The 27967-nt window shown below is 47.9% G+C and overlaps 1 protein-coding gene across 1 annotated transcript in view; it reads right to left on the bottom strand.

The window, feature by feature from the left end:
* Window positions 1-27967, bottom strand: part of LOC135911234 (kelch-like protein 12) — a 138275-nt gene that overhangs the window by 74744 nt on the left and 35564 nt on the right. Inside the window, exons 5-6 of the mRNA XM_065443425.1 lie at window positions 27706-27911; window positions 14856-15056 (exon numbers count right to left, since the gene is read on the bottom strand). Of these exons, the coding sequence (XP_065299497.1) occupies window positions 14856-15056; window positions 27706-27911 (407 nt within the window). The remainder of the gene's footprint in view (window positions 1-14855; window positions 15057-27705; window positions 27912-27967) is intronic.

Below are 27967 nucleotides of genomic sequence, written 5' to 3'. Positions count from 1 at the left end.
CACACGAATCGAGCTTGCGCTCTATGGGATGCCGATAGAGGAAACCGCACAAGTACCAGTTCTGGACATGCAAGTTAAGGACAATGGTAGTGCGCAAACGGTGCTCACACACTTGCGCAGCACAGTGAAGAGTATAAGGCCTCAGCCGGTATTGCATGTAGCAGCAACGGGATCAAGGAGACGGACACTCTTCGGCTGGTACAAGGATTCGTGGTGAGTCGTCTAACGTACGCCCTCCCATACCAACCTAAGCGAATGTTTCGGACGGACAAACCAAACGTTCTCCTGCCAGGAGCGTACAAAACTGTGCTCAGACTCCCAGTTCAAGCGACCACCGACCATATCACTAACATAGGGATATAGAATAGCGTGGAGGAACACGCAGCAGCTGTACGAATGGCAGCGAAAGCGACTCACCACCACGGCAAAGGAAAGATTCGTCCTGGAACCCGCTGAACCCTGAGTACCTCAGCGGTCCAACAGAGCCACTAGACAAAGCCAAAAGAGACGAGATCCGCATCACGTCCCTCCCTAACAACATGCAATGGGGTACTCACGGGGCGAGATGAGCGCGCGTCCGTATACGTCGGCTCCAGTACCAAAGCAATCCGAGCATCCACTCAATCAAAGGACACGGACCACAGCCACATCCTGGGAAAAAAAATTACTGCACGATTGAAGTCACCAGAAACGACCGGCAGATCCTAGCCGCCACAGTTAAGACGCGCTCGCTAACCACTGCGGAGATGGTGGCCATTGCAACGACCATAAACGGTGCAGACCGAAAAAGACATAGCGGCCCACGTGCTAACCGACTCCACTGCGGCGTGCAGGGCCTATCCCACGGAGAGGGGGGGGGGGGGCACTGGCCGCTGCGGCAGCAAGACTGCTAAGCAAACTTTTCCAATTCGACCACGGAATCACCTGGTGTCCAGCATGGTCTGGAGGGAAACGAGGCGACAAACTCCGCCGCTGGAGAAGCAAGCAACTGAGTGGCGGACTCGACCTTAGGATCGCCTCCAACCGACGCATCACCGGTCAACCCGCTGGAGATCTTTGCCTTGCAAAGGAACGAGCGACAGACAATCACCTTCTTCGCCTCCCCCCTCCCTCCCCCTATACTCACACGCAGTCAGAGAAGAGACTGGCGCAGAATTCAAACCAGCCTTTATCCAAACCTCCTCGGACAGAACAATATCGCATCGGCGGTGCCAGAGCACGCTTGCCCCTGGCGCGAGGATGACCCACACTGTGACATATCACGTGGGTGTGTGGGAGGGAGGCACCCTCACACAGTGGAATCGTCACTCACACTAACCTCAAACTTGTCGCTGCGATGGGAGGCCCGACTCGCCGACTGTGATCTGGAGGGGCAAATACCTGTTATAGACAAGGCCCAGAGAGCAGCCCGTGCCAGTGGAGCTCTGAACTAAAGCCTACACCCTTCAGGCAGCCTTTTCCTTTCCATTATTTTCGCTCTTATTCAACAAAACTACCAACACACATACCCAGGAAAGCTATCGGGCCATCGCGGTATGGGTGACTTGGCACAGCAGTACGCGCTTAATCCGGAGGGTGTGGGTCCACTCAGACCAGCGGTAACTCGGCCATTTTCAATTCCAACTTCTTTTTCTGCAGCAGCAAAATCTGCTATACTGGACTTCATAACATATTGTTATGTGTAGAAAGACACAGACGGAAGAGGCTATTTACAAGCTATTTACACTGGACTGGAGCCAGAGCACCGGGCCGATATTTTCTCGCGCCAAGGGCACAGACCCACTTCGTCGTCGTTCTCGCGGCGGCTCGTCTCCCGGGTATCTACCGATGCCGGACCGACATTTTCTCGCGCCAAGGGCACAGACCCACTTCGTCGTCGTTCTCGCGGCGGCTCGTCTCCCGGGTATCTACCGATAATATCGTAATACTACCCCCGGCGGCAAAAGCGCCATCACGGTGGTGTTAAATATCCAAGGCACGTGGAGAGTTGTAGGGCTTGAGCCGGGTAACGTAGACAATGTCACTGGTTGTCACACCGGAGGATGTAGTGGGCGTGACTAGAACAATTTCATAGGTAACATCGGTCACTTGGCGGAGCATGCGATATGGGCCGGTATAACAGGAAAGCTGTTTCTCACAAAGGCCAACTTTACGCGATGGTGACCAAAGCAACACGAGGGTGCCGGGCGCAAAATGGACACCACGGTGACGGAGGTCGTAGCGTCGCTTCTGTTTGTCTTTCGAGACTTGTAGACGAATGCGTGCAAGTTGACGAGCATGGTCAGCATGGGCGATTGCATCACGGGCATAAGCGTTAGTTGAAGCTGTGGTGGACGGAAGCACGGTGTCTAGTAGTAGCGTCGGTTCGCGGCCATACAAGAGGTAAAACGGGGAAAAGCCGGCAGTTTCGAGAAGGGAAGAGTTGTATGCAAAGGTAATGTAGGGTAGAGCCAGGTCCCAGTCACGGTGGTCGTCTGAAACGTATTTGGATAGCATGTCTGTAAGGGTGCGGTTGAAACGCTCAGTGAGACCGTTCGTTTGAGGGTGGTAGGAGGTAGTAAACTTATGCTGAATGGAGCAGGCCCGCATGATGTCGTCAATGACTTTCGCCAAAAACGCACGGCCACGGTCTGTTAGCAATCGACGCGGAGCACCATGCATCAAAATGATATCATGTAGAAGGAAGTCCGCAACGTCAGTTGCGCAACTGGTAGGAAGAGCGCGGGTTACGGCGTAGCGTGTCGCGTAGTCAGCCGCGACTACAACCCACTTGTTTCCTGATGTAGATTCCAGAAATGGGTCGAGAAGGTCTAAGCCAACACGATGTAAGGGCTCGGCAGGGATGTCGAGCAGCTGCAGGTAACCAGAGGGGAGCTGGGAAGGCTTCTTGCGTCGTTAGCAAAGTTCACAAGCGGCAACGTAACGTCGTACGGAACGGGCAAGGCCCGGCCAGAAAAAAACGGCGACGTACACGGTCATAGGTTCGAGATACGCCTAGGTGTCCTGCCATTAGTGCGTCGTAAAGCTCTTCTAGAACGGTTGAGCGGAGATGTTTAGGTATGACAAGTAGGAACTCGGAGCTGTCCGGATGAAGGTTACGATGGTACAGAGTACCGTCGTGGAGGACGAAGAGGCGTAGAGTGGCATCGGCCGGTGAGTGCTCAAAACAGTCGATGAGTGCTCTGTTGTAGGCGTCATGACGTTGCTCGTCGGCGAAATGAAGCAGCTGTGATACAGAGAATATGCAAGCAGCACTGGTACTATCGGAGGAGTCAGGATCGTCAACAGGGTAACGCGACAAGCTGCCAGCGTCTTGGTGCAGGTGCCCAGACTTGTAGACCACGGAATATGAAAATTGTTGTAGCCTCAATGCCCATCGACCAAGCCGGCCTGTAGGATCTCTTAGCGATGAGAGCGAGCAGAGAGCATGATGGTCAGTGACTACGGAAAAAGGGCAACCGTAAAGGTAAGGACGGAACTTCGTAACCGCCCAGACAACAGCAAGGCGCTCTCCATTCGTAATGGAATAGTTGCGCTCCGATGGTGCTAGGAGGCGGCTCGCGTAAGCAATAACGTGATCCTGGCCACGCTGACGCTGGGCTAAGACGGCCCCTACGCCATGACCGCTGGCATATGTACGCAATTCTGTAGGGGCCTCAGGGTCGAAGTGGGCGAGAATAGGTGGTGAGGTTGGAAGAGTGACGAGACGAGAGAAGGCGGCGGCTTCTGAAGTTCTCCACGAGAATTGTACGCCTTTCTTCAAAAGATTAGTGAGGGGTCTAGCAATTGTCGCAAAATCTGGAACAAAACGACGAAAGTACGAGCATAGTCCTACAAAACTTCGGACGTCTGCGGCTGTCTTTGGAATAGGAAAATATGGGACAGCGCGAGTTCTGTCGGGATCAGGTTGTACTCCGGAAGTGTCAACGAGATGACCCAGAAGAGTAAGTTGACGGTGGCCAAAACGACATTTGGATGAGTTAAGTTGCAGCTTCGCCTTGCGAAATACATCAAGTATAGTTGTGAGACGCTCAAGGTGAGTGTCGAACGTTGGCGAGAAGACGATGACGTCGTCGAGGTAGCAGAGGCATGTGGACCATTTGAAACCTTGGAGCAAGGAGTCCATCATACGCTCAAAGGTGGCAGGGGCGTTGCATAATCCAAACGACATTACTTTAAATTGATATAGGCCATCAGATGTGATGAACGCGGTTTTTTCTCTGTCCATATCGTCAACAGCAATCTGCCAATATCCCGAACGAAGTTCAATAGACGAGAAATAGCTGGAACCGTGGAGGCAGTCAAGCACATCGTCTATACGTGGGGGCGGGTAGACGTCCTTCTTAGTAATGTTGTTCAGATGATGGTAATCTACACGGAAGCGCCATGTGCCGTCCTTCTTCTTAACCAACACCACAGGTGACGTCCAGGGACTTGAAGAAGGCTCAATGATGTTTTTCTTTAGCATTTTGTTCACTTCAGTTTGAATTACTCGGCGTTCCGACGCAGAAACTCGATACAGTCGTCGGTGAATAGGCGTAGCATCGCCAGTAAGAATCCGATGCTTGACCGCGAGCGTCCGGCCTAAGGGGCGATCGTCGAAGTCGAAAATATTTCGGTAGGATGATAATACTTGGCAAAGTTCTTCAGCCTGCGCAGAGGACAGGTCCGTCGCAACCATTTTCTTTATGTTGGGATTGGCGCCCGAGGCTGGCGCGAGGGGCCCGCGAAGCTCGCAAGAACCATCGGTTGACAACGCTGCCACATGATGGTCGCCGAGACAATCAACGTTGGCAAGGCAAATACCTTGTGATAGAATTTGCTTTGCCAATCCAAAGTTAAAGATAGGTATGCGAGTGCAGTTCGCAGTAATAGTAAGTATAGTGTGAGGCACGGTAACGCCATAATGTAGTGGAATGTGGGGCAGAGGAGTGACGAGGTACTCGCCATCAGGAACTGGTGGGGAAGACGACAGTTCAATAAAGGCAATAGATTTTGGCGGCACACGAAGAAAGCCGGTGGGGCGTAAGCGGCAATGAGGTGCGTCAGAAGGTTCTGCGAGAATCGGCAACTCAAGGCGAAGGGTACTGGCAGAGCAGTCATTAAGGGCAGAATGCGCGGAGAGAAAGTCCAGGCCGAGAATTAGGTCGTGGGGGCTATGGGCAATCACGGTGAAGAGGACAGGGGTGTGGCGGCCGGCAATGCTGACTCGTGCCGTACACATGTCGATGATAGGCACAGTACCGCCATCTGCAACGCGTACGACGCGTGCCGACGCTGGGGTGAGGAGCTTTTTGAGTCGTCGTCGGAACGCAGCACTCACAATAGAAAGATGTACGCCTGTATCGATGAGTGCAGTGACAGGATAGCCGTCAACGTCAAGAATGTTTTGGTACGTTGGTAACGTGAGCAGAGGATTTGAGGGCAGGGTCGACAACGCAGCTTCACCTCCAGAAGCTGCAGTGCCTAGTTTTTCGGCTGGGTGCGTGAGGTGATAGGCGGCGAAGAGAAGCGGTGGGGTTGGGGCGAACGAGACTGACGGCGTCCAGGTGAGGGCGGGCGGCTATAGCGAATGTTCGGACCAGGGGCATCAGAAACAGTGGGTTCATGGCGGGTGGCATAGGGAACAGAAGGTCCAAAAGTGCGGGAATAAGTGGCGGCGTATGTCCGATGAGGTGGTGGCCATCGGCTGCGGCAGTGACGAGCGACGTGGTCGATGCGACAGCAGTGGAAGCAGATCGGCCTGTCATCAGGGGTTCGCCATTAAGACGGGTTGCCGCGAGATATGGCAGAAAAGGACTGCCGGGGACGAGGAGGGCTGGTAGAGAACTGGGGAACGTTGGGTTGAGACGATGTACTCACGGAGTTCAGACCCATGTTCTCAAATTCCTCTCTGACTACGGCCTGAATCATAGCAATCGTGGTTGCTAGCGGATCGGGAGGCGTCGCGGCGAAAGCTGGCGAACAGGGAGCCTCGAGCTCGCGGCGAACAATACGGGTGACGTTGTCACAGGTGGTAGCCTGACGTGGTCGACCCTCACATGTCGACGTAGCAGCAGTGTTGGGTAGCCGCGTGATGTGGTGTGTGATACGGCGGCTTTTAGCCTGTTCAAGGCGACAGCATTCTTTAATGATGGCGTCGATTGTCGAGACGTGGCCGAAAGCAAGCAAACTGAAAGCGTCGTCGGCGATGCCTTTTAGAACATCTGACACTTTATCAGCTTCAGATAACGTCCTCAGCTTTTCGGCATAGAGCCAAGACGTCGAGCATGTATGAAACGTACGGCTCTGTAGATGTCTGAACACGAGACGGAAGAGCCTTTCTCGCGGCAACCTTGCGGCCAATGGGGTCGCCGAACAGTTCCCTGAGCTTTTCTTTGAAACTGTCCCAACTGGTTATCTCGTCGTCATGCGTCTGGTGCCACACGCAAGGGTTGCCGCCGAGATAAAAGATGACATTGGCGAGCATAATGGTTGGGTCCCACCTGTTATTAGCGCTGGAATCTTCATATAGCTTGATCCATTCGTTAACGTCCTGTCCCCCCAGGCCAGAGAACACACCAGTGTCGCGATATTGGGCAACCGTGACGACGGGAGCAGTCGGACAAGCCGAAGCCGTTGCAGAGGTGGTGTCGTCACTGGGCGGCATGGTGACAAGCTCGATGTACCGACCACTCCGGAGTTCGGTGGCGAGGACGGGAATCACTCACCTCCACCAGATTGTTACGTGTAGAAAGACACAGACGGAAGAGGTTATTTACAAGCTATTTACACTAGACTGGAGCCAGAGCACCAGGCCGACATTTTCTTGCGCCAAGGGCACAGACCCCCTTCGTCGTATCTACTGGGTATCTACCAATAATATCGTAATAATATGAACCATTAACAGTTAACGGTTCACAGAAAATAAATGTTGATGGCCTAATTTATCCATATGCAGGAAAGTTCATACACACCGTTACACGAATAGTTGGCGCACGACGATGTCCATCTGGGCGATATTCTTATCTGCCATGAAAACTTAAAATGTACGTGTAAATTTTTAATGTCGTGCCCTCGCGTTACTTGCCGTGAACAACTGCAGCTGTGCTAGACCAAATGAGTTGCAGAATATTTAGATCACCTAACATATAAAATGGCAAGCGAGCACACTGGACAACGGTATCATCACTGAACGACATTACGAACAAGTCTCTAAGGTTGGATCCCGTCACGGCAGCTCTTGTACACGGACAAGGATATTACTTTTAAACATATATTTAAAAAAAAACTAAAAAGTGAGTGCGGGTTTTCTTGAATGGCAAATATTAGCATCTTGGTCTAACAGTGCACCAGTGATTGTAATTGTCGAACGAGTTTTCAAATTCAAAGTTGTTGTCGACAGTTACGTTTGGTAACAATGAAATCGCAGTAACATCGGCACCTTACGCGTCTATAAGAGAGTGCATTTTATACAACTTAATTTTAATGCAGCTATTAATTAAAAAAGGAAGAGAGACATTGCACGTAGAAGTAGGACAAAAGCTGTGAGAACTCATTGATAAGTATGCGGAATAGAAATTACCATTATTGATCTGGCAGTATTTCTAACAATATTGTCGCTTGCACTTAAACGTTGGCAGCCTAGATGAACACAGAATATAAACCTTAACAATTTTATGGCATTTCTAATGTTTTCTTTAAAATTTTCTCCGAAGCACAGTGGCAGCCTTCGATTCACACAATTCGCCTATTATTATCTTAAAAGTGGGGGTGGACAAAAGCATGCATAGAGCTCTGCTCAGACTCATGAAAAGTAAAAAAAAATGATAATAATATTGGTAGCTGAGTGAATGACCTTTGCTGCTGAGGGCGAGGTCGCGGATTCAATTTCCAGCCGCGACGGCCACATTCACACGGGAGCGAAATGCAAAAACGTTCTTGTACTTGGATTTACACGCAAGAACCACCTATATGGTCCAAATTAATTCTTGAACTCTCCGCTATGGCGTCCATCATAAACGGAATTTTGGCTTGCGAACTATTGAAACAATCAATCAGATTTGATTTTGAGAACAACAACAGTGGGTGTGGTGCACATGCAACGAATCAGTATTGAGACACTGGCAGTAAAGGGCGATTCAGAGGTCCACAAAAAAGGCAATGCTCTTTCGAAATGACGTCGCATTGAAACGCCAAGCTGTCATGTACAAAGGCGCACATGATATGTGCATGTGCAGGCGTCATATTTACAAAACACGCGAGGGCGTGGGAGATGTGAAACGAAAATGAGACTGGTGTCGTTCCTTCTACTACCTACTCTCCCGTCATGATTTTTTCTGTTTTTATGCTTTCTTTTTCACATCCATCTTTCGGTGGGGGCATTCCAGCTAACAAAGATTGTTTTCGTTAAGGATTGTTGCTATCGCAACTTCAGAAGCATTCGGGGCAAATGAAAATCATAAATTATTGCACAGACCAGACTTGGTTTTACTATCTCGCGTGCCAGTCATACAAGCGAAAATGACATATTTAGAGTGCTAATCATTCTACGTGAAGATAACTTCGAATGTAAGTTAACAGATACGAATCGATACGATAGAATACGAATATGATAGAATGAAGATACGAATGTAAGTTAACAGCATACAAAGCTCTTATCAGACCAAAATTGAATAAGCGGATTTGATCTGGAGCCCTCATCAAAAATATTTAATAAAAGAAATAGAAAGAGTGCAAAATTTAGCTTTGCGGTTTATATACTCCACATACTAGCGTTTTTCTAGCGTGTCCGTTCTTCGCGACAGGGCGAAATTGAAAAAACAAGCTCATAGCAGAATTGTATCTCGCATCAAATTTTTATATCAGCTGTACCATGGTCACTACAAAATAGCGCGTGAATGTTATTTACCTGAGCCCCCCATGCGCTCTGCTCGTACAAACCACCACAAAACAATTAAGCAACCATTTAGTAACCTTAACATCCATCAATATTCTCTTTTTCCCCATACAATTTCACTATGGAATACCCGAAGAAGTAGTTAACGCTAATGCAACAGAATCGTTCGTTCAGCTTTCAAATAACGTTTTCTTTGACCTCTGAATTGCCGCAATGAAAGCAGTTTCTTTGCGTTACGCTTTTTTATTGTTATTCAAGTTTGTTTACGTATTGCACTGTTGTATGTTCATGTTTATTTCTGTTACGTATAGTGTTACAATTATGTATGCACAGGTTTTGTTGTGTTCTTAATTGCTAATTGGCAGTTGTAATTTACGTTGTTGTATGTACCCACTCCTGCTTGGGCCCGAATAGGGCCTGCAGTATTTGTAAATAAAATAAATAAAGAACTTCGCTTAGTCACCTACCCGCAGAGGGGCGTGACATTCACGTAACAGGAAGGCATATAAAAGGGACGTTGTGCTTTTTATTGCTAGTCTTTGGATAGTTTTCTTCCCTGACGTTTATTCTGACGCTCCGCTCAGCGAGCTTTCATCTCTGTAGAACGACGCCCGCCTATTTTTGCCCGTTTATTAGCAAAACAAAATGGCCAGAGTTTCTTAAGATGAGAGGATGAAAATAGTTAAACTTTCATATAGGTGTTTCAGCCAGAGAAGAATTGCAGCTGAAGTGCCACGTCCACTCAAGACTGTCAACACGATCATTGGAGCATATCGAGACGAAGGCCGCATCAAAGGTGCTGCTCACAGAAGGTGAACCCAAGACACATTAGCATGTGAAGATTTATTTATCGTAGCGGCTGCTCACATCGAACCATCCATCAGCGTGAAGAGATTGCTACGCATCATTCGCTTGGATCCAAGTGATGCTACGGTCTAACGAAGGCTTCACGATGCTGGTCTGCACAGCCGAGTCGCCGCCAAAATGCCGCTACTGTCAGCACACAACAAGATAGCTCGCGTGGGGTTTGCGAATGTCCTCCGAAGCTGGAATGTCTGCGACTGGAAGTCGGTAGTCTTTTACGACGAATCAACGTTCTCGACTCGATGGGATCAGCAGCAGAAGGTGTGGCGACTTGAAGGCACACGGTTCAACCACGACAATTTGAAGCATGTGGCAGCAAGTGGACCCACCGCTTTGAATGTGTGGGGTGCAATTTCATTTGAAGGCCTTGTTCCTTTAGTTAGGATATAGGGGAGATTAAACAGTGCTGCGTATTACGATATTTTTATTTATTTATTTATTTGTAAAATACCTTACAAGGCCCCTACATGGGGATTGAGTAAGGGGGGCATACAATCAAGTACATACAATGGATAACAATAACAAATGAAAACAGCAGCCAAGTGCACAGCCTAAAGTCAGAGAAACATATTAGCTACATAAAGCTGCATATGATTACAATAAAAAGGAACAATATAAGTTTGTAACAAACGTATAACACTGCAAGAAAAAGGTAGAAAAAAATGATACAGAACAGTGAGTCTGATATTAATGATTAACATGGGTTAAGCGAGTTCAGTGAGTGCTTGAATTTATCATGGTCAGTTTCCGAAACTATGTTGTCGGGGAGGTTGTTCCAGAGCCGAATGGCACGTGGACTTGCAGACGAGTTAAATGTTTCTGTTTTACCATAGATGCGCGTGAAGCTATGATGATTGTATAATCTATGCGACGTGTGCGATGACGTATCTAGGTGTAAGGAACGTTTGTTAGTGTGGTGGGCTTATTTATGAAATAATGACAAAAGGGCTATGTCGCGACGATTACTTAGCAGCTGAAGTGAAAGGTGAATCTTTATTTGAGTTACGCGAGAACGGTAGTCGCAATTTTGGGAAATGAAACGTGCGGCTCTATTTTGGATTGATTCCAGCATGGTAATTAGGTAATTTTGGTGGGGAGACCAGATTGGAGCGGCGAACTCAAGTCGAGGGCGAACAAACGTTTGAAATACCAGCTTTCGGATAAGTGGAGTTGAGTTCCGAAGGTTACGTCGCAGGTAACCCAGTGACCGAGAAGCACTGGCGCAGATGGTAGTAATGTGAGAAGTCCAGGAGAGGTTTGTTGAAAGATTAACGCCTAGATATTTAAATGATGAGGTCCGAGATAATGGGACATTTTTAATACAGTAAGAATAGTCCAAGTTAGTGCGTTTGCGGGTGAAGGACATCACTTTTCATTTTGATGAGTTTAGAGTCATTAGACAGGTGTCACACCAAATAATAATTTGGTTAAGATCATTTTGGAGGATCAGGTGGTCATCGGAGGTGTTCATAGAACGATAGATAACGCAGTCGTCAGCGAAAATGCGCATGGATGATGATAAGTTATTGGGTATGTCATTAATGTATATCAGAAAGAGTAAGGGACCAAGAACGCTTCCTTGCGGTACATCGGATGAAACATCTGAAAGGGGCCAGGAGAAGCTGTTAGCGAAGGTAAACAGCTGCCTGTTAGAAAATTTCGAAGCCAGGATAGAGTTAGTGAATTAAGTTTTAATGATGATAACTTCAAAAACAGGCGAAATTGAGCTACGCGGTCAAAAGCTTTAGAAAAATCCAGAAAGATGCTGTCAGTTTGAAGGTTTGAGTCCATGCTAAAATGTAAATCTGTCGTAAATTCAAGCAGTTGCGTTTCGCACGACAAACCTCTCCTAAAACCATGTTGATTATGAAAAAAGAAGTTGTTCGATCCTAGATGTTGGTAAACATGAGATGCAATAATATGTTCCATCATTTTACAGCATATGCACGTTAAGTTAAGTTTTTGTCAGCGTCTCTGAAAATGGGTATGACTGGCTGCTTCCCAATCTTGGGGTATCTGACCTGTTAATAATGATTGATGAAAAATGTGAAATAAAAACTTGCTAGATACTGATACTGTGTTTTTTAGTAATTTAGAATTAGTATTGTCAATACCTGCGGAAGATGAAACCTTCCAGTTATTAATAAGCTCAACAATACCATCAATAGTAATGTCAATAGGTTCCATGTACCGGTAATCTAGGTCTGCAACAATGGGCAAATTAGTAATACTTTCTTTTGTGAATACGGACGAGAAAATATTATTAAACCTTGAGCGCACTCACTGTTAGGAATAGGAATGTTGTTTTCTTTATTGTGTAACGAGATGTCATTAGTATTGCGTTCAGGAGATAAAATTTGCCAGAACTTTCTGGGATTAGATTTGAGTAGTGAAGGAAGGTCTTGGGAAAAATATTTATTTTTGGCTACATTGAGAGCGGAGCAGGAAGAACCTAAACAGGTAATATTCAGTACGTATTAAACTTAATATTAATTCAGTACGTATTAGACGGGCCGTGGCCGGATGGCTGCTGTCAATATCGGCCTGATCTCTTTCCTATTCACACAGCCCAACGAGTGACTAAACTTCTGGACGCTCGCGGAGTCAGCGGCCTTGAAAGGCCGCCGAAGGGAACTGATCGCAATGTAATCGAGGATGTGTGGATACTCATGAAGTTTACCCTGTCAAAGCGTTCGCTCAATACTGTAGGTGCTAATGAACTGTGGGAAACAATCGAGGAAGAATGCGTGCGTTTACAGCAAGACAATCCGTTTGTTGAAGCTTTATATGAATCTCTGCCTTACAGAATGGAGTGCGTCCTTTAGTCCAGTAGAGGCATGACGCGTTGCTAGTGCTACTACTACAAAGAGTTGACGCCAGGTGATATATTAGGTATATTGGTCCTTGCAAAGTACTATGCTTGCGCTGTCCATTCAGTAATATTTTAGTAGCGAAAGAAGTGCTTACATCTTTTATTCAATGCATCCTGGTCGGTCATTCTGAAAAATATGGATGCCTGTTTTTTTCCCCGAAAGTGATCTGTAATTAACTGGCACAACGAATTGCTCTTTTTTATTTATTAATATGATTATGTTCGCATTCATTTCTATACCACGCATAACTTCCTTCATTAGATGAGCTGGTATCGTATCCAGATACTGGGTGCCAATGAGGTCGTGAATTTATTTGCGGTCTTAGAACCTTTTACGAAGCAGCAGTGGAAAAACACATTTTTGTCAGCTAACGGCACAGGCTAGAACCGTAGTTAACCATTTTATGTTCTTGCATTACAATTCAGCCTGCTTTGCATCCGAAGTGCGGCTATATGGAAGATGTAACATGACCACTATATCCTTTCGTATCGATCTTTATATGCATGTTATAAGATTTTTCTTTACGACAGCACAAAACGCTAGCACAGATATGAAACATCTACGCAGGTTTAGCTATCATCGCAGTTTTCGTCGAATACCCCGGGAACTGTGATGGGGTGATCACCCTACCAGTTACGAACAAGACGGTCTTGCCCGGACGTCTGCCGTAACAACATAGGGTGATAAAAAAAAGAAGTAAAACTGCAAGAAGGGGTGGAAAAAATAGAAAGAACGGCACCACTCCTTCCTTTTCGTGTCACACCTCGCCGCGGCGTCGCACCACATGTGGGCTTCGTGGCTATCTGCCACGCGCTTGCATGTTCCCTGTCATAAAGATGGCGGCTGTACGTTTGGCACGTACATAGTTACATATTTGGTCAAATTAGTTTGTGAATACCACTGCGAAGAGCGCGAAAGACAGCATTCTCCTCCTCCTCGTCCTGTAGTAAGCAGTGAGGGAGAGCGAAACACAGCATGAGGCGGTATTCTCAGACGATCGCTTTCAGCGAAATTTTTGTTATCGCGAAATTTTGCTGGACTAACACCTGAAGCGGCGGTAGCTGCGGGTGATCGCGTTCTTGGCACTGTGTCACGACACCTTGTTTGCCGCTATGCTGGGAATGCAGTCGCTCGTAGACGCCGATTCGTCGCAACCAAAAAATGCGAACGGTCGCTAAAATTAAAGTGTCGCACTAAAGTGATCGTTCAAGAACACGACCCCTAATTATTAATTAATTATTTAAGTAATTAATAATTTATCGAATAATCTATTGATCTGAATAAATAAAATGAATAGCGTGGTGACCAGTTGCGATGGAGAGAACCATTCCGATGTTTACCATGTGCTCAGGAATTGAAACACCGAGCACATCACCGCTGCTCTCTCTCTCTGAACTCAATACCAAGAAAAGGAACGCCGGCTCGCGTATTTTCAATTGCTAGTAGGTACAGCGGGGTGTGGCACTTGTGGAGACGACGGACGTTTGCGCGCATGCTCGAGTAAGTGCGGGTGCGAGACAGTAAATGTGGGGAGTTTTGCTCGTGGAAAATACGACTCTGCCTAGGTACTACGGAGGAGTTAGGTACTACGGTGCCTAGGCACTACGGAGGAGGTTATATTAAAGCAGGAGGCGCAGGATCTCCGGGGCACCCAAGCGGTAGCCGGTGGACCAAAGCTAGAAGCCGGACTCGTTTGTGGGTTGGGGCTCACAGAGGCCGAAGCCACGGGCCACCCTGCTTCCAGCTTAGATCCACCCGCTACCGCTTGGGTGCCCCGGAGATCCTGCGCCGCCTGCTTTAATATAACCTCAGGTGCTCTCCTGAGGCCTCCGTTTTCCGGTTACATGTGTCGTTCTGGAGCAGTGCTTGTAAAAAATCTGATCTATCGTTGCGACGGAAAAAGCGACCCGTGACTTATACAACACCAGTCAGAGCATTGTCCCTTCAGACACAGCGATCACCAAGCGGCGTCCGCGCCCACTGCCTCACCGCGTGGGCAGCCAGCGGTGGAGCGTACAAAGCAACTCGACCGCACTCCCCGATGCCGGCATGTCTAGGGGACAGAAGAATACAAGAAACCGCCTCCGTAGTGGAGGCTCAGTAATATATTCGAGGAGCAAAAGCCCCCAGGTTTTCTCTCTCGCGCCTGCGCAAAAACGTTGAGCGCCATCAAAAGTGCCACGCCCCGCTGTACCTACTAGCAAGTGTAAAACGCCACCGGTTCACCCGGGCACACTCACCAGACGGCGTTGTTAAGCATTTCTCGCACTTCGGTCTTGGCTGTCACTTCCGGCAGCTGGGGCGGATGGAAACAAGCCACAGCCTCTTCCATGGGCATGCTCGAGAAACGGATGCACTTGAGCAGCTCCACGACGTGCTGTTCCCGCGCTGGCCACTTGACGCTCAGCCACGACAGTGCAGCCAAGAACAGCTCCGTCTCACTGCAACATTTCAAAAACACCGCTTTTGTTCGTGGTCTGTGCAAACGGCTTTTAAGCTCTCGGCTTGTTCACGAACACAGCTTGGCAGCCCAAGAAACGCCTCGCGACTCTGGTGCGTACCTAACTCAAAGTAAACGTTTGGTGCATCGAGGAATCGTCTGTAGACAGAACTAGCGAAGCACTGTCTCGCCGGTTGACCTTGCGGTAAATGTTTGCTAATACACAAGAATGAGTTTCTAAACCATACGCACATGAAGTGTGACTGCAACTGCATGGAAAGCTCACACGGTAGCCACACGCGGGAAGGAAGTGATAGAAAAGCTCATTTTTGCATCAGTTCCCTCAATTTATTTTGGGTAGGTAAGATGACTGGTGCAGTTGGCAATATGCCGACAATCCACTTCAAACTGAAGCAGACTGCGCCTGTGATGTGGAAAAAGAGGACGCAGAGAGCTGGGGAAAAGAGAATCAAAAGAAGGTGTTCATGGAGAATATGATTAAACGGCCGACAGCATCCGTCATATCGAAGTTATGTCTACAGTAGGACAAAACTTAAAAAACGGCAGTTGGCAACAAAGGCAACAAAGACAGTCACAGAAGCAATGAAAATCGTCGTCATGAGACCTATTCCAAATGACATCGTGCTTGATACCGCCGGAGCCTCTGCTGTTCTTGAAGTCTTTTCATCGGCAGAAGCGATGAAGTATGCAATAGAAACGGCCAAAGGGCATGGAATATGAGCATTTCACTGACGACTCAAGTGAAACTTGACTACAGTGGCAGCTAAGCAAGAGAGCATCTTCGACGTCATTGTAGTTCCTTGCCTCCCACCCTAACGCCAGGTCTATACGTATTGATCGTGCTTCTTGTATAAACCGTTCCACAATATATTTAGCGACAAGTTCTTTTGATTGAGGACTTAACATTAATTCAGTTGCCCCGGTGCGTTCATCTCATCGTAAAATCCATACTGTTAATGCCAGTCTGTACCCGTTTCATTGTAATTTTTCGTGCTTGGACAGGACCACTGAAGAACCGCTGTCGGTTTGCTGGCATGCTGTCGGAACTGGCCGCTGGCACTGCGAGCGTTTTTTTGAGATAGTGCAATTGCCAAGCATTGACCAAAGGCACATAATTTTGAGCTAGGTTTCATGATTTCTGGCCGCTGTGCAATAGTGAACGCTGTCGCTGCGGGCTGATTCGAGGATGGGTTCGATCCCAGCCATGGTGGCCGCATTTCTATGGAGAGGAAATGGAAGGCGCCAGTATAATGTCTGACGTCAGTGCACATTAAAGAACCCTATCTGGTAGAATTTATTCTCGAGCTCTCCACTGAGCCGTCCCTTATTGCCAATGTTCCGCTTTCGCCACTTATCGGATGTCATCGAAGAGTCGCGAGCTGTGTTTCGAGGGCGCTATGCAATTATTTTATGCCTAAATAAATAGTATCTGTGCAGCCTTCCGCAGAATCATCGTGATACCTGTGTAATAATCTTTATCCCGCCGGTCAGATGTGTGGTTCGCTCTTGCAGTAAGAGCTAGCAGTTGATTTCAGTTACAATGAGGAGCAAAGTGTATAGAATTCGTTTTAAATGCCTTGGATGCGCGTCTGATTCATGCACTAGCGAAACAATGCCTTAATTAAGGTCACCCATGACCTTACTGCAGCTGCAATGCACCTAAGAAGCTGTGCACTGCGTCTGATAGCCCATGTGCTGATTCCACAGGTTAAACACCACATAGAATACCATACATGATAATATGCCGATGTTCCTAGAAGCAGAAGATGTCAAACGCGTTGATTAGCAAATGCGGTAAATAGAGTAGCAAAAGCAGAATTTTTGGCCGTTTGTACCATTGCACATTCAGAAATCGAAATGAATGCGATAAGGCATTTGCAAAGCTCTTGTGCCCAAGCTGGGTACTTGGTTGCGGTGTAGTGGGTACTTGGATGGTATAAACAAGCCTATATTCAATTAATCAGATACTGTAATAAGAGGAATTTATGCTGAGTGCAATGATATAGCAGTTCACCAAGAAATGCTCCTTGGTCAACGTTTCCCTTTTGTTCATGCTAACTTAGTGTTGTGCTAAACACCTTGGAGACACAGACTGGTAGATGGACTTTGTGTTTATTTTTTTCATACAAACAATATGTTGTGATGGGCAGCGTGAAGAGACCCAAGACTCCGAGGCTTCAGTGTGACAAAAGAGCATCCATTAGACAAGGACAACATACATCTATAAACAGGTGTATATACATACATGTGTACATAATATTGATACTAAAGCAATCACACCTCTCTCCCTGTACCAGGTGTTAACTCGATATTTTATGGTTGGAGCTAAGTGAGAGGGTTCACGAGGAGATACAGAACACGTCTGAGAAATGCCGTTGAGTATTGCCCAAAGGGCAGACTGCGGAGAGGCGATTGCGGGTACACTGATCTGTACAAATTGAAAGTTCATGCCTAGACAATACATGAGGTTAGATCACTTCTTGCCTTGCCAAGAAAGGCAAAATCCCGACTGAGTAAGTCGACTTGACGTCCAATGTCCATGCCATCTGTTCAGAGAGGCGAATACAAGTGTGAAAATGTGTAATTTCTCACTATACTGTAACCCATTGTAATGGGGATGGAACACATTAAAGACTGGCCTTATGATGACGGCAGCAATATTTGCTTTGCGCTTGAGCCAATAAATAACGCTTGTTGACGTTGATGCACCTCAACTTATTGTTTATGTTGACTAAAGTACTGAGTTCAGTCTTTCACACACTGGCTGGAGACCGATGCCGTATATTAGCTCATTTTGCTGTCGTGCTGAATTATACAATTAAAATTATGACCTATTATGATGGTAAAATTATGATACAGCCGTAACTGTGCATTATGGTACAACCGTAACCTTTGCCAAGGAACCATGAAGTGGAAAGAATTGAGCAACCTTGCAGCGAGACAAAACATCCCGAGCAGTGTCATGTCACACACTTGCAAAGCCACCATTCCATATATAATACCGAAAAGAACTTGAGAAACAGGTCCTTTAGCGCTTTCGTATCTAGGCTGACCCACTGGGCGTCCTCAGTGACTCTGTACCTGGGCGTCCCGAGCAATAGTTGTTACTTGTCAAGTAGTATTTAACTTTTGCAGTCAGCTGCTGGCATTGACAAACACTCATATTGCCAGAGCCTTGGTTGTGCTTTAAGAAACGCTTGAGAATAGCGCAGATTTGAGAAATAGCAAATGGTACAAAAGTGAGTGAGAACTTCTTCGCAACTGGCTATTGATTGGTTCACAATAGAACCACCTGACGATGTTGGATATTATGGCACAAGAGCGCCTTTGGCCAGAGAGCCCCATTCTACACATTAGTCTTCTTCACACAAGCAACGGTTAAAGACCCATTTTCCAAGCATTTCACCCCAGGAAAGCCGAGCGCTAGGCCAGGGTAAAGCGTGTGATCATTGCATCACTGAGGGGTACCCGGTGGTACTGGAGGTCGAAGCTCACATCTCCCGAATGCGAGGTGGATACTTAAAATACTTGGACAGAGTCATGGTAACAGAAGTACCTGCTGAACACCTTGTAATGTTCTAAGTGAAAGCATGTTTTAGACAATTCAGTGCAAGTAACGAGTGCGAGTAACGAGTAACTAGTAATGTAACCTTGCATATGCTTTTAGATGTGAAAGGAGCCTCGATGGATCAAAATTTAATTTACATGCATTAGTGAAAGAAAGCCCATAGACAATACATATCGTATGGCGCTTCACATTCACTGGGAATGCTTTTTACAGAACAGAGTACTTAACAGTAGCCTGAACTATTGTATACATAGAAGACACCACCTCAGATCTGACAGTCATTTTCCGACATCCCCACTTAATGGCTCACAGCAGAACCTACTTTCCAGTGAAAACATGTTTGGACTTTTCAGCGACAAGTAACGTGAGCACGAGTAATGTGCGCTTTCGTATACATTTAAATTATTCACTGCATTTAGGTGAACAAGATTTTTGTTCCATATTTATACTATACCATTAACTTCATAAAAGAAAAGTTAACTCCTTACAATTACATTCTATAGCACTTCTATAGTTCAAAAAGACAGACATTTGTAAGCAACGAACACGGCGCCGTCACTACCAGGTCCTGTTTTTCCCAGAAGCCGAAGTGCCTCAAACACATTGAGGAGACAATCCCGCAATCGGCGGGCTGCATGCCTGCAGCATCGCCGCCACTGTGCTGGAATGTATTTCTCTGCGGCTGAAAGCACGCTCCCGCATGGCGCGCCGAGTCATTGCACCTGACGCATGTATGGTACCACGTGTCACTGACGTCATGCTGGTTCTACTTAAACAGCTGTGGAAATAAAGACGGGTTTTTTTCCCCTTGCTGGCCTTTGGACTACAGTCGTCTCCTGTCTTTCGTCGATCACGCACTGATAGCGGCGGCGCCGATGCGACAGCCACCCCCGGTTCAACCTCCTTCGCTGACCGCAGGCATCTCCCTCCCCCTCGAGCCCCGCGTCTTACGACCCTGGTGATGTACAGTAGCATGTGCCGTTGAGGGAGTAAAGTTGCATTTCAAGGAGAAAGGTTGTGTGTCTGTTTGCTCCCCCAAGTTCGCGAGGCGCCCTTTATGCGTGGCAGCCGCTTGGGGCGAGTGTACGCGTGTGCCTTATATTGCGTCGCGTGTTTCAGGTCCACAGTGGCACATTCGCGTACCCCTGTCGACCAAAGCTAGTGTTCTAACCAAGTGTGCGGTTAGCTAGCTTAGTGAACTCTCATTTTGTTACACATTCATAAAGAAAAACAGAACGTAAAAGTTATTTTTTTACGTAGTCCTTGAACCAATTCTGCGGGCAATGGTTCCGCCTGGCTCCGCCTTGTAGATAGGACTGACGTTGAGTTGGCGTCCTCAGCATGGACACTGTGGGGGCCTCGGTGAGGAGCTCTCTGGTTCCTGAGATGATCGAAGTAGCCTTGTCTCACTAAGTATTACAGAACATTGCGCATCGCGGAATAGAGCCCTCGACCAGTTGCATCACTTACTGAATATAACTTAGAAAGTGTACCAAATGTGGAACTTAAGTTAAACCCATCCCTTATGTAATAAACTAAACTGTTGTTCAGACAATAAACTGAACTGAACTGAACTGAGCACTGAAGAGGGGCTGAGGGGCGCCACTGATAGCACAGTGTGGAGACGAATGCCGGCAACACCTTCTGGGCAACATTGTGAAGCAAGTTTGTGCCTTCAAGAGGCCCCAATATAGATGGATTTGCTTAAGTAGGCTGAGGAGGTGGCATTAGTGGAGCCCTCATGACCGTGTCTCCTGCAGGTCTGCAGGTACTGCCTTGCAGGTCGAGGAGAAGATTAGTAGGACTTTGTGTAGGCTAAGGTGCTTGTTAAGCTTGCCAGCCTGTTGACGCTAGTAGCTGCAGGGTATCAAGTGGGGCAAGCTGAAGGAGGTGTGGGGTTCGATTTCCAATGCTAACGGGCAACCACCAGTGATATATAGGAAGCAAGATATCCTCTGGACTTGTGCTTGGTTTTTCTAGAGTGAAATGCTTGGAAAATGGCTTTTTAACCCCCCCCCCCTCGTTTAAAGAAAAGGGCCACAAGCGGCTTTACCCCACAAGGAGCATTTCGGTCATTTGATGATCGATGATGCATTGAGGTGTCGAGGGGGGTGGCACCTATGAGAGTTCTAGGCAGCAAAACCGTTAGCCATGACGGGATGTATTATTTGACTGCAATGAACTGCACTCTGGTTTCATGGTTTATGTTGATTCAATGCGAGCTGTAAGTAGGTTTGTGCAGCACAGCTTCAATTCACTGCAGATATGTGATCTAAACCTTCTAGTTGACCTCTTGCGGGGTGAGAACTGCTCGTGCGACATGGTTGACGTACTCGCGCCTTATGCTCAGAGACTTTCAGTTGTGAAGCGTCTAACATTTACAGGAACAACAGCTCTACCGACAGGACTAAAGCCATACAAAAGGGCTATACAACTACGTATGTACAAAAGGGCTATAAAACCTGATAAAATAAAAACCTGATAACCTCATAAAAACCTGATAAAAACCTGATACAAAAGGGCTATAAAACTATGTACTATAAGGGTACAGGAGGGCCTGTGGGAAGAGTGCCAGTATTCTGGAAGGCATGCATCAGCCACCGTGCAGTCAAGGCTAAATGTGGCAGAGGGCACGAAAGGTAGCAACGCGGACACCTGGGTAGAGTACGTCAGCTAACGAGTAGTCGAGATGAGACGCGAAAGCGGGCGCAATCAAGCAGTAACAGTGAGGACGCCTCGGGAGCGTGCGTCAGCCATCGTGTGGTCGGGTTGAGATGTGGAAGCGCTCACTGCAAGAAGCTACAGTGAGGACGCCTGGGGAGCGTGCGTGAGCCACCGTATAGTCAAGGTAAGACGAGGCAGCGGGCACAATTAAGCCCTTCGCTAAGGTGTTCATCATAGTCGATATGAAACATGGCGACGTTAAGCACCACAATTTAAAATAAAGGGGTACCTGCACATAACTTCATCCATCCACTGTGGCACGTGATGCACTGCAATTTGTTAAGGGTAAAAGGCTTGAGAAAGCGTTCAGACAGCTGCTCAAGCATTACTTAGTGAACCAGAAGATGGCTGGTTTAAGCTGGGATGATTGAGTTCGTGACCCTGTTTAGCTTACTAGAATGGCTGAATGCCACAGAGCTCCGATTTAGACGTGCTGTTATAACTTCTTAGGATGATATTGTTACGGAAGGATGAACGGAGAGAGAGGACGAAGAAGATCGCGAGGCGCAGGCTGCTGCGTGTTGCTGGGGGTCAGCCATCTTAACTGCTCTGATTTATCGTGTATATATTGAAAGACCATGGTCCAGACGACGCTTTATTCCAAGAATGAAAAATAGCGTCGACGCAAAAAATTGGAGGACGCTTAAGCATCGCCTTCAGGAGTGGAACGCGATGGCGTTATTGCACCCCGTTCGCACCACCTACTCAAACGATCTACGCCAGCCAACCGTCGCGATCGGCACGGACAGCTGGGCTGCGACACGCCATGAAGGCGGAGGCCATCATGGGGCGAATGGCGTGCCACGTATCGGGGCAGCCCGTACATTGCGAGGAGGGGGTCTTCTGTGTTTGCAGCAAGATGGCTCTGCGTGTGCGCAGAGCGCCAAAGAAATGTAGCGGAAACGTACTTCGCTACTCGTGAAACTGCGACTTCTGTAAGTTACATGGCCATAATTACCAATATACACCGCAGTATAACTTTCTACGGCACGTTTCTAAGGCAACAGCGAATTCACTAGAGGCGATTTTGCACCGTTTGAACGAACGAACTCGTGGCTGAGTAGTAGCATCTCCGTCTCACACTTCGGAGACCCTGGTTCGATTCCCACCAGCCCATCTTTCAAGGTGTTTCTTAGTTATGAATTGCCTTTCGGTATTTATCGATCACGGCCAACGCCGCCGACACCAACGCTAACGACACCGGCTTTTCTGCGACACGAGCTCCTTAACGCTGTCGCGTTCAAACGAACACGAGCCGGTGATTTATGATGATTGTACAGATGAAGGTGACGTCCCAATAAATGCTTACACTAATTTCTCCCGTGGACGGAAGCGGCCAGCCTGGCCCGCACATTAGACAGTGGAACGGAGCTGAAAGGGCTTCAGGCGGGAAGCATGCACGATCTTTCTTCCGCGGCGGCAGCGTCGGTCAATTGGGGTGTCAACAGGTGTAACACGATAGTAGTTCACCGGCAAGGTCTTTTCTATGACTTCATAGGGGCCAATATATCGAGACTCAAGCGTCTCACATAAAGCGGGTGTCTGTGCAGGTGTCCATAAGAGCACGTCGTCACCAGGGCGGTAGGAAACGACGCGGTGAGAGGCGTCGTACCGACGTTTGCGGTCGTCTTGGCTTGCTTCTGTGTTCATACGTGCGCGACGACGATATTGGGCAATACGAGACACAAACTGGTCGGAAATGAATGGTGAAGCGTCGGCGGGGCCATAGCAGAAAGAAATGTCGAGTGATGAGCTTAGGTTGCGGCCGTATACTAAAAAAGTGGAGAGTATCCGGTGGCGCGTTGAACTGACGTACTGTATGGAAAGGTTGCAAATGGGAGAATCGCATCGCAGTTACAATGTTCAGGTTAAATATACATGGATAGCCTGTCGCACAGCGTGCGATGGAATCGCTCTTTTAGGCCAATGGTTTGAGGGTGGTAGCTAGAAGTCTTGTGCACGGTGTTGATCGCTCGCAGAAACTTTATTGAGAGTGCTTCAAAGAAACGCCTTGCCTCAGTCGCTCAAAAGAACGTGAGGTGCCCAGTGACGTAAGTAGATAGCCCGCAAAAAGGCCGCTACTTCTCAGGCAGCTCCTGAACGTACTGAGGCTCTTTCAGCGTACCGGGTCAAATCGTCAACAGTTGTCGTATGGAGCAGTTGGGAGTGGCCCGAAAAGGTCAATGCCGACGACAGACAAGGGTTCTGCTGGGCAAGGAAGTGGTTGTAGCGTCCCGACTGGAGCAGTAGTAGTTCGCGTAGTAGGTCGCTTACGGTGTTGGCAAAGCGTGCACGAGGGAACATATCTAGCTATGCTCGTGGAAAGACCTGGCCAAAACAATCGGCTGCGTATGCACTGGTTAGTTTTGTGGTAACCCAAGTGGCCTGACGTAGGGTCATCATGTGAGGCCTGCAGAACTGCAGCGCGAAGGAAGCACGGTAGAACGGGAACCAATCGATGGCATTCCGGGTGAAAAATGTAATGGTAGTGTACGTCATCTGCAAGCTTGAACAGTTTGAGCTGTTTCCGTAGCCTGGCATTGGGTGGAGATGAAACACCGCTAAGGCGATTGATGATACCATGGCAATAAGAGTCGGTGTGCTGGTGATTGGAAAGCACTGAAGGGCGGTTTGATGGAGTCAAGGAGGAAATCGGTGTAATAGACGATGCGTCCTCCGTGCGGCCAATTTGACAAGGTGGTGTGATGTGCTCCGATGATGGTAGTAATGGGCATCGTGAAAGTGCATCGGCATTATGGTGTTTCCTTCCGGACTTGTATATGACATCGAAATCATATGCTTACATTTAATCGGAGTACACAGCGGCCAAGGTGGCCAGACAAGTTTCTGATTGTCAACAACCAACATAGGGCATGGTGGTCGGTCACAACCGTGAAATGTTGACCGTGCAGGTATGGACGAAGTTTCTGAATGGACCAGACAACAGCCAAACACTCTTGTTCAGTTATCGGGTACTTCTTTTTCGCGGAAGTCAGAACGCGGCTTGCATATGCAACAACCTTTTCGCAAAATTTGTGGTCGCGCTGCAGCAGTACGGCACCAATTCCTTGACCACTAGCGTCATTATACAGTAATGTGGGCGCCTTGTCATCAAAATGACAAAGAACAGGTGCGGATGTTAGTGCGCGCTTGAGTTCTTGGAAGGCGGCTTCACACTGACCGTTTCAATCGAAGAAATTGGAACTAGCAAGGAGCTTGTGGAGGGGTGAGGCAATGCTGGCGAAGTTCTGGATAAAACGTTGAAAGTATGAGGCGAGTCCAAGGAAGCTGCACAGTTATTTTGCACGAAGTGGGCGTGGAAAGTTGATCACTGCAGAAATTTTGTCCGGATCGGGCTGGATGGCGTCTGTGCTAACGAGATGACCCAGGACGTTAATCGTTGTGCTAGCGAAACGGCACTTCTTCGTGTTTAGTTGAAGTGCGGCATTAGAAAGGCATGTGAGCACTTCATGTAAGCGTTACAGATGGTCAGTGAATGTCGAGGAAAACACGACGATGTCGTCGAGGTAACATAGACAAGTTTTCCGCTTGAGGCCGCGAATAACAGTGTCGATCATCTTCCAAATGTGGCGGGAGCATTGCATAGGCTGAAAGGCATTACGTTAAACTCGTAAAGATCGTCCGGAGTCGAAAAGGCGGTCTTTTCTTCGTCCGTTTCGTGCATTCCAATTTGCCAATATCCGGAGCGAAGTTCAAGGCTGGAAAAGTATTGCGCGCCTTGCGAAGAATCAAGGCGTCATCAATACGGGGCATCGGATATACTTCCTTAGGGGTGATCTTGTTTAGCGTGCGATAGCCAACACAAGATCGTACCGATCCATCCTTCTGCACTAAAATGACGGGGAATGACCAAGAACTGGTGGAGGGTCGTATGACTTTTCTTTTCAGCATATCGGTGACGTTCTCCTCGATAATTTTGCGTTCGGTCAAAGAGACTCGGTAGGGACGACGGCGTGCAATAGTCTGGCCAATGGTGTCGATACGTTGGGAGGCAACGGAGGTCTGTCCGAGTGATGAAGTATTCATATCAAAGGAGGCCTGATGCTTCGTGAGCAATTGTAGCAACGCTTCACTCTGAGCAGCAGTATGGTCAGTATTGCCACGTTACCTGAGCATGACATTTATTCTCCCTGGTAACTGCTATAAGGTTCTGTTCATTAGACAGATCCAGCACTAGAAAAACACTGATTAGTATATCCGTTTAAATGCAGCATGTGCGCATTCATATCTCCTACTTATACCACTGGCCCAACTTCGTGAACTCGTTAATATGGTTTCAATGTAGTCAATTCGTTATTTTTATCTCTGCTATCACTACCTGTCCATAGGTGAGCGAATCCAAGCAGCGTCTTATTTCGTTCCCATGGGCCGCTAATCCATAAACACTACTTAAATGTGTATTTCACCCTTTCCCTCTTCATACCTCGCCTAATTGGCGTGCCTACGCCTCCACCTTTCTTTGACCCAGTCATTGTGTTGTGCGCCTGCCATGCAAAATTCCCGATGACAGGCGTCTGCTCCAAATCGTGCAGATGTGTTTCCTTCAGGGCATACACGCTAATAGCTTCGTCATTCAGCTGCGTTTGAATTCTCAGCAATTGTCCTACTTGCGACTACTCTGCAAGTGCAGATTAATTTTACCGCCTCTATACCTATCGATTGTTCACATTTTCTTAACTCCTTCTGGTGTTATTATGCTCCTTGTTGGTGTGTCGCACTACATTACTTGCGTATGTAGCGCCCTTTTCCGATAGCTTAAGGGGGCTTGCAGAATGAGCAAGCATAAGAAAAGAATAAGGATGCGTGGTCTGTCGCGTGCACACGAGCACGATATGGGTTGGACGTCTTGTCCTGGTGTGCCGTACTAACAGTGGTCAATCCGGACGCAGGCATCAATTTACACGACGTTCCACCAGGAGGCGGTCTTCCAAGCGCCACCCGCGAAAGCCAGGCGCACGTGGCGATGGTCCAGCTTCGCAGGCAGCCGTTTTGCCGTAACAACGCGTAAGCACGGTTTGCTCAGCTGGAGGAATAGTTCCACGTAACCGCATTAACTAGGAGACCTACAACATGTTCCTACAACGTCTCATCTCTGCCATTGGTGCGGCACCAGACGTGGCCGATGTTAATTCTGAGCCGCTGGGCCAGACCACCTACAGAAAAATCAAGCAGAAGATTCTGCAACGCACAAGCACAACCATGTTCGTGCACGTCGAGTAGTTCTTCACCGGTGAACAGCTCGGCGATCGGTAGATTGCACAACAGTTCAGCAGCACGAGTAGGCTTTTGGGTGAGCGCGACATCAGCACTCAAGACACCTTGCCCCAGGAGCTACCCCTACAGCACATGCCCCAGTCTGTCAGCCACATTCTGGCTGTTGTTGTTCCTCGATTATCTTCCTTCGTTGGCTGACAACGTCTATGAGGTTGTCTCTGAAATTGTAATCACCGTCTCCGAGGCACCAGAAACTTCTCCTGTTTCAAGCCTAAAGGAGCGCATCGACCTACTCAATGCTTCCATAGCCGTTGGTTAAACGCCGTCACGTCACCAGCATTCTCCGCATCCAAGACGTCATGCTTCTCTGCGCTACGGCTCCTCGCGTGACTAGACGACCTTTCCGGTCTGCTAGTACCGCAAGTTGTTCCAGCACAATGCGAGAAAATGCGTTTCGCCTTGCAGGTGATCAGGAAACAGCCAGCGGGAAAACTGACGGCAGCCTCCGACATCGCTCGTCAATCTAGGGGCCTTTCGATTACTATAGAATGAATCTTCGGTCGAGGTTCCCTGCAGGCAAGGTAGCAGAAGTGAGCATCGCTATCACTTATCGACGCGGCAAGCCGGTCCATGATGATAACAATTATTTATTAGCATCCCCTCTGAAACGTGGCAGTGACAAGTTGCTCAGGTATGCTACGCTGCTTTTCATTGTAGCCCTCCCGGAAACCTTCTGCGCCCTCTTCCGACAGCTTAAGGAGGCTTGCAGAACGAGCAAGCACAAGAGGAGAAAATGATAATAATGATGAGTGGTTCTTGGCGTGCACACCAGCACGAGTCGGCTGGCAAATCAGGTGTCGGAGGTAGATGTGTCCTGGTTTGAATTTGAAATGAATGAATGAGCGTCGCTGGGTAATTATGCATATGACCATTATGCAATCATGCATTGAAGGCTGTGTCAAAATCTTTTGAAAGCACCTGCAGCATTTTATTTGCGAGCGAAACGTTCCGTAATGATAAAAGAAACATTTCCAAGGTGTGAGAAGGGTGATGTGTAGTTTGTAGCGACACCGCGTTGCCCACTTTAAGGACGACCACTCACCTGCGTGCTGCGATGGAGTCTGCGGAAAGTATCTCGCCCACTTGATCGACGTTGAGCTCCAACCACTCCGGGCAGTTGACCACCAAGTGGAATTTGGCTAGAATGGTCTTGTAGGCGCGCTGCCAAGCAGGTTTGGTGCCAAGCTTCTTGGCCGAAACATAGACGAAAAGCGCGTGCACGGGATCTTCCGGAGAGCTCGTCAGCACCTGGGTCACAGAAGAACTCGGTGACACAGCTAAAGCATGCGGTCAGCAACGCAGAA

This window comes from Dermacentor albipictus, chromosome 9 (genome assembly GCF_038994185.2).
Source record: "Dermacentor albipictus isolate Rhodes 1998 colony chromosome 9, USDA_Dalb.pri_finalv2, whole genome shotgun sequence".
NCBI classification, from domain to species: Eukaryota; Metazoa; Arthropoda; class Arachnida; order Ixodida; family Ixodidae; genus Dermacentor; species Dermacentor albipictus.
Note: the sequence above shows the minus strand (reverse complement) of the source record. Positions and strands in the feature narration are given on the sequence as shown.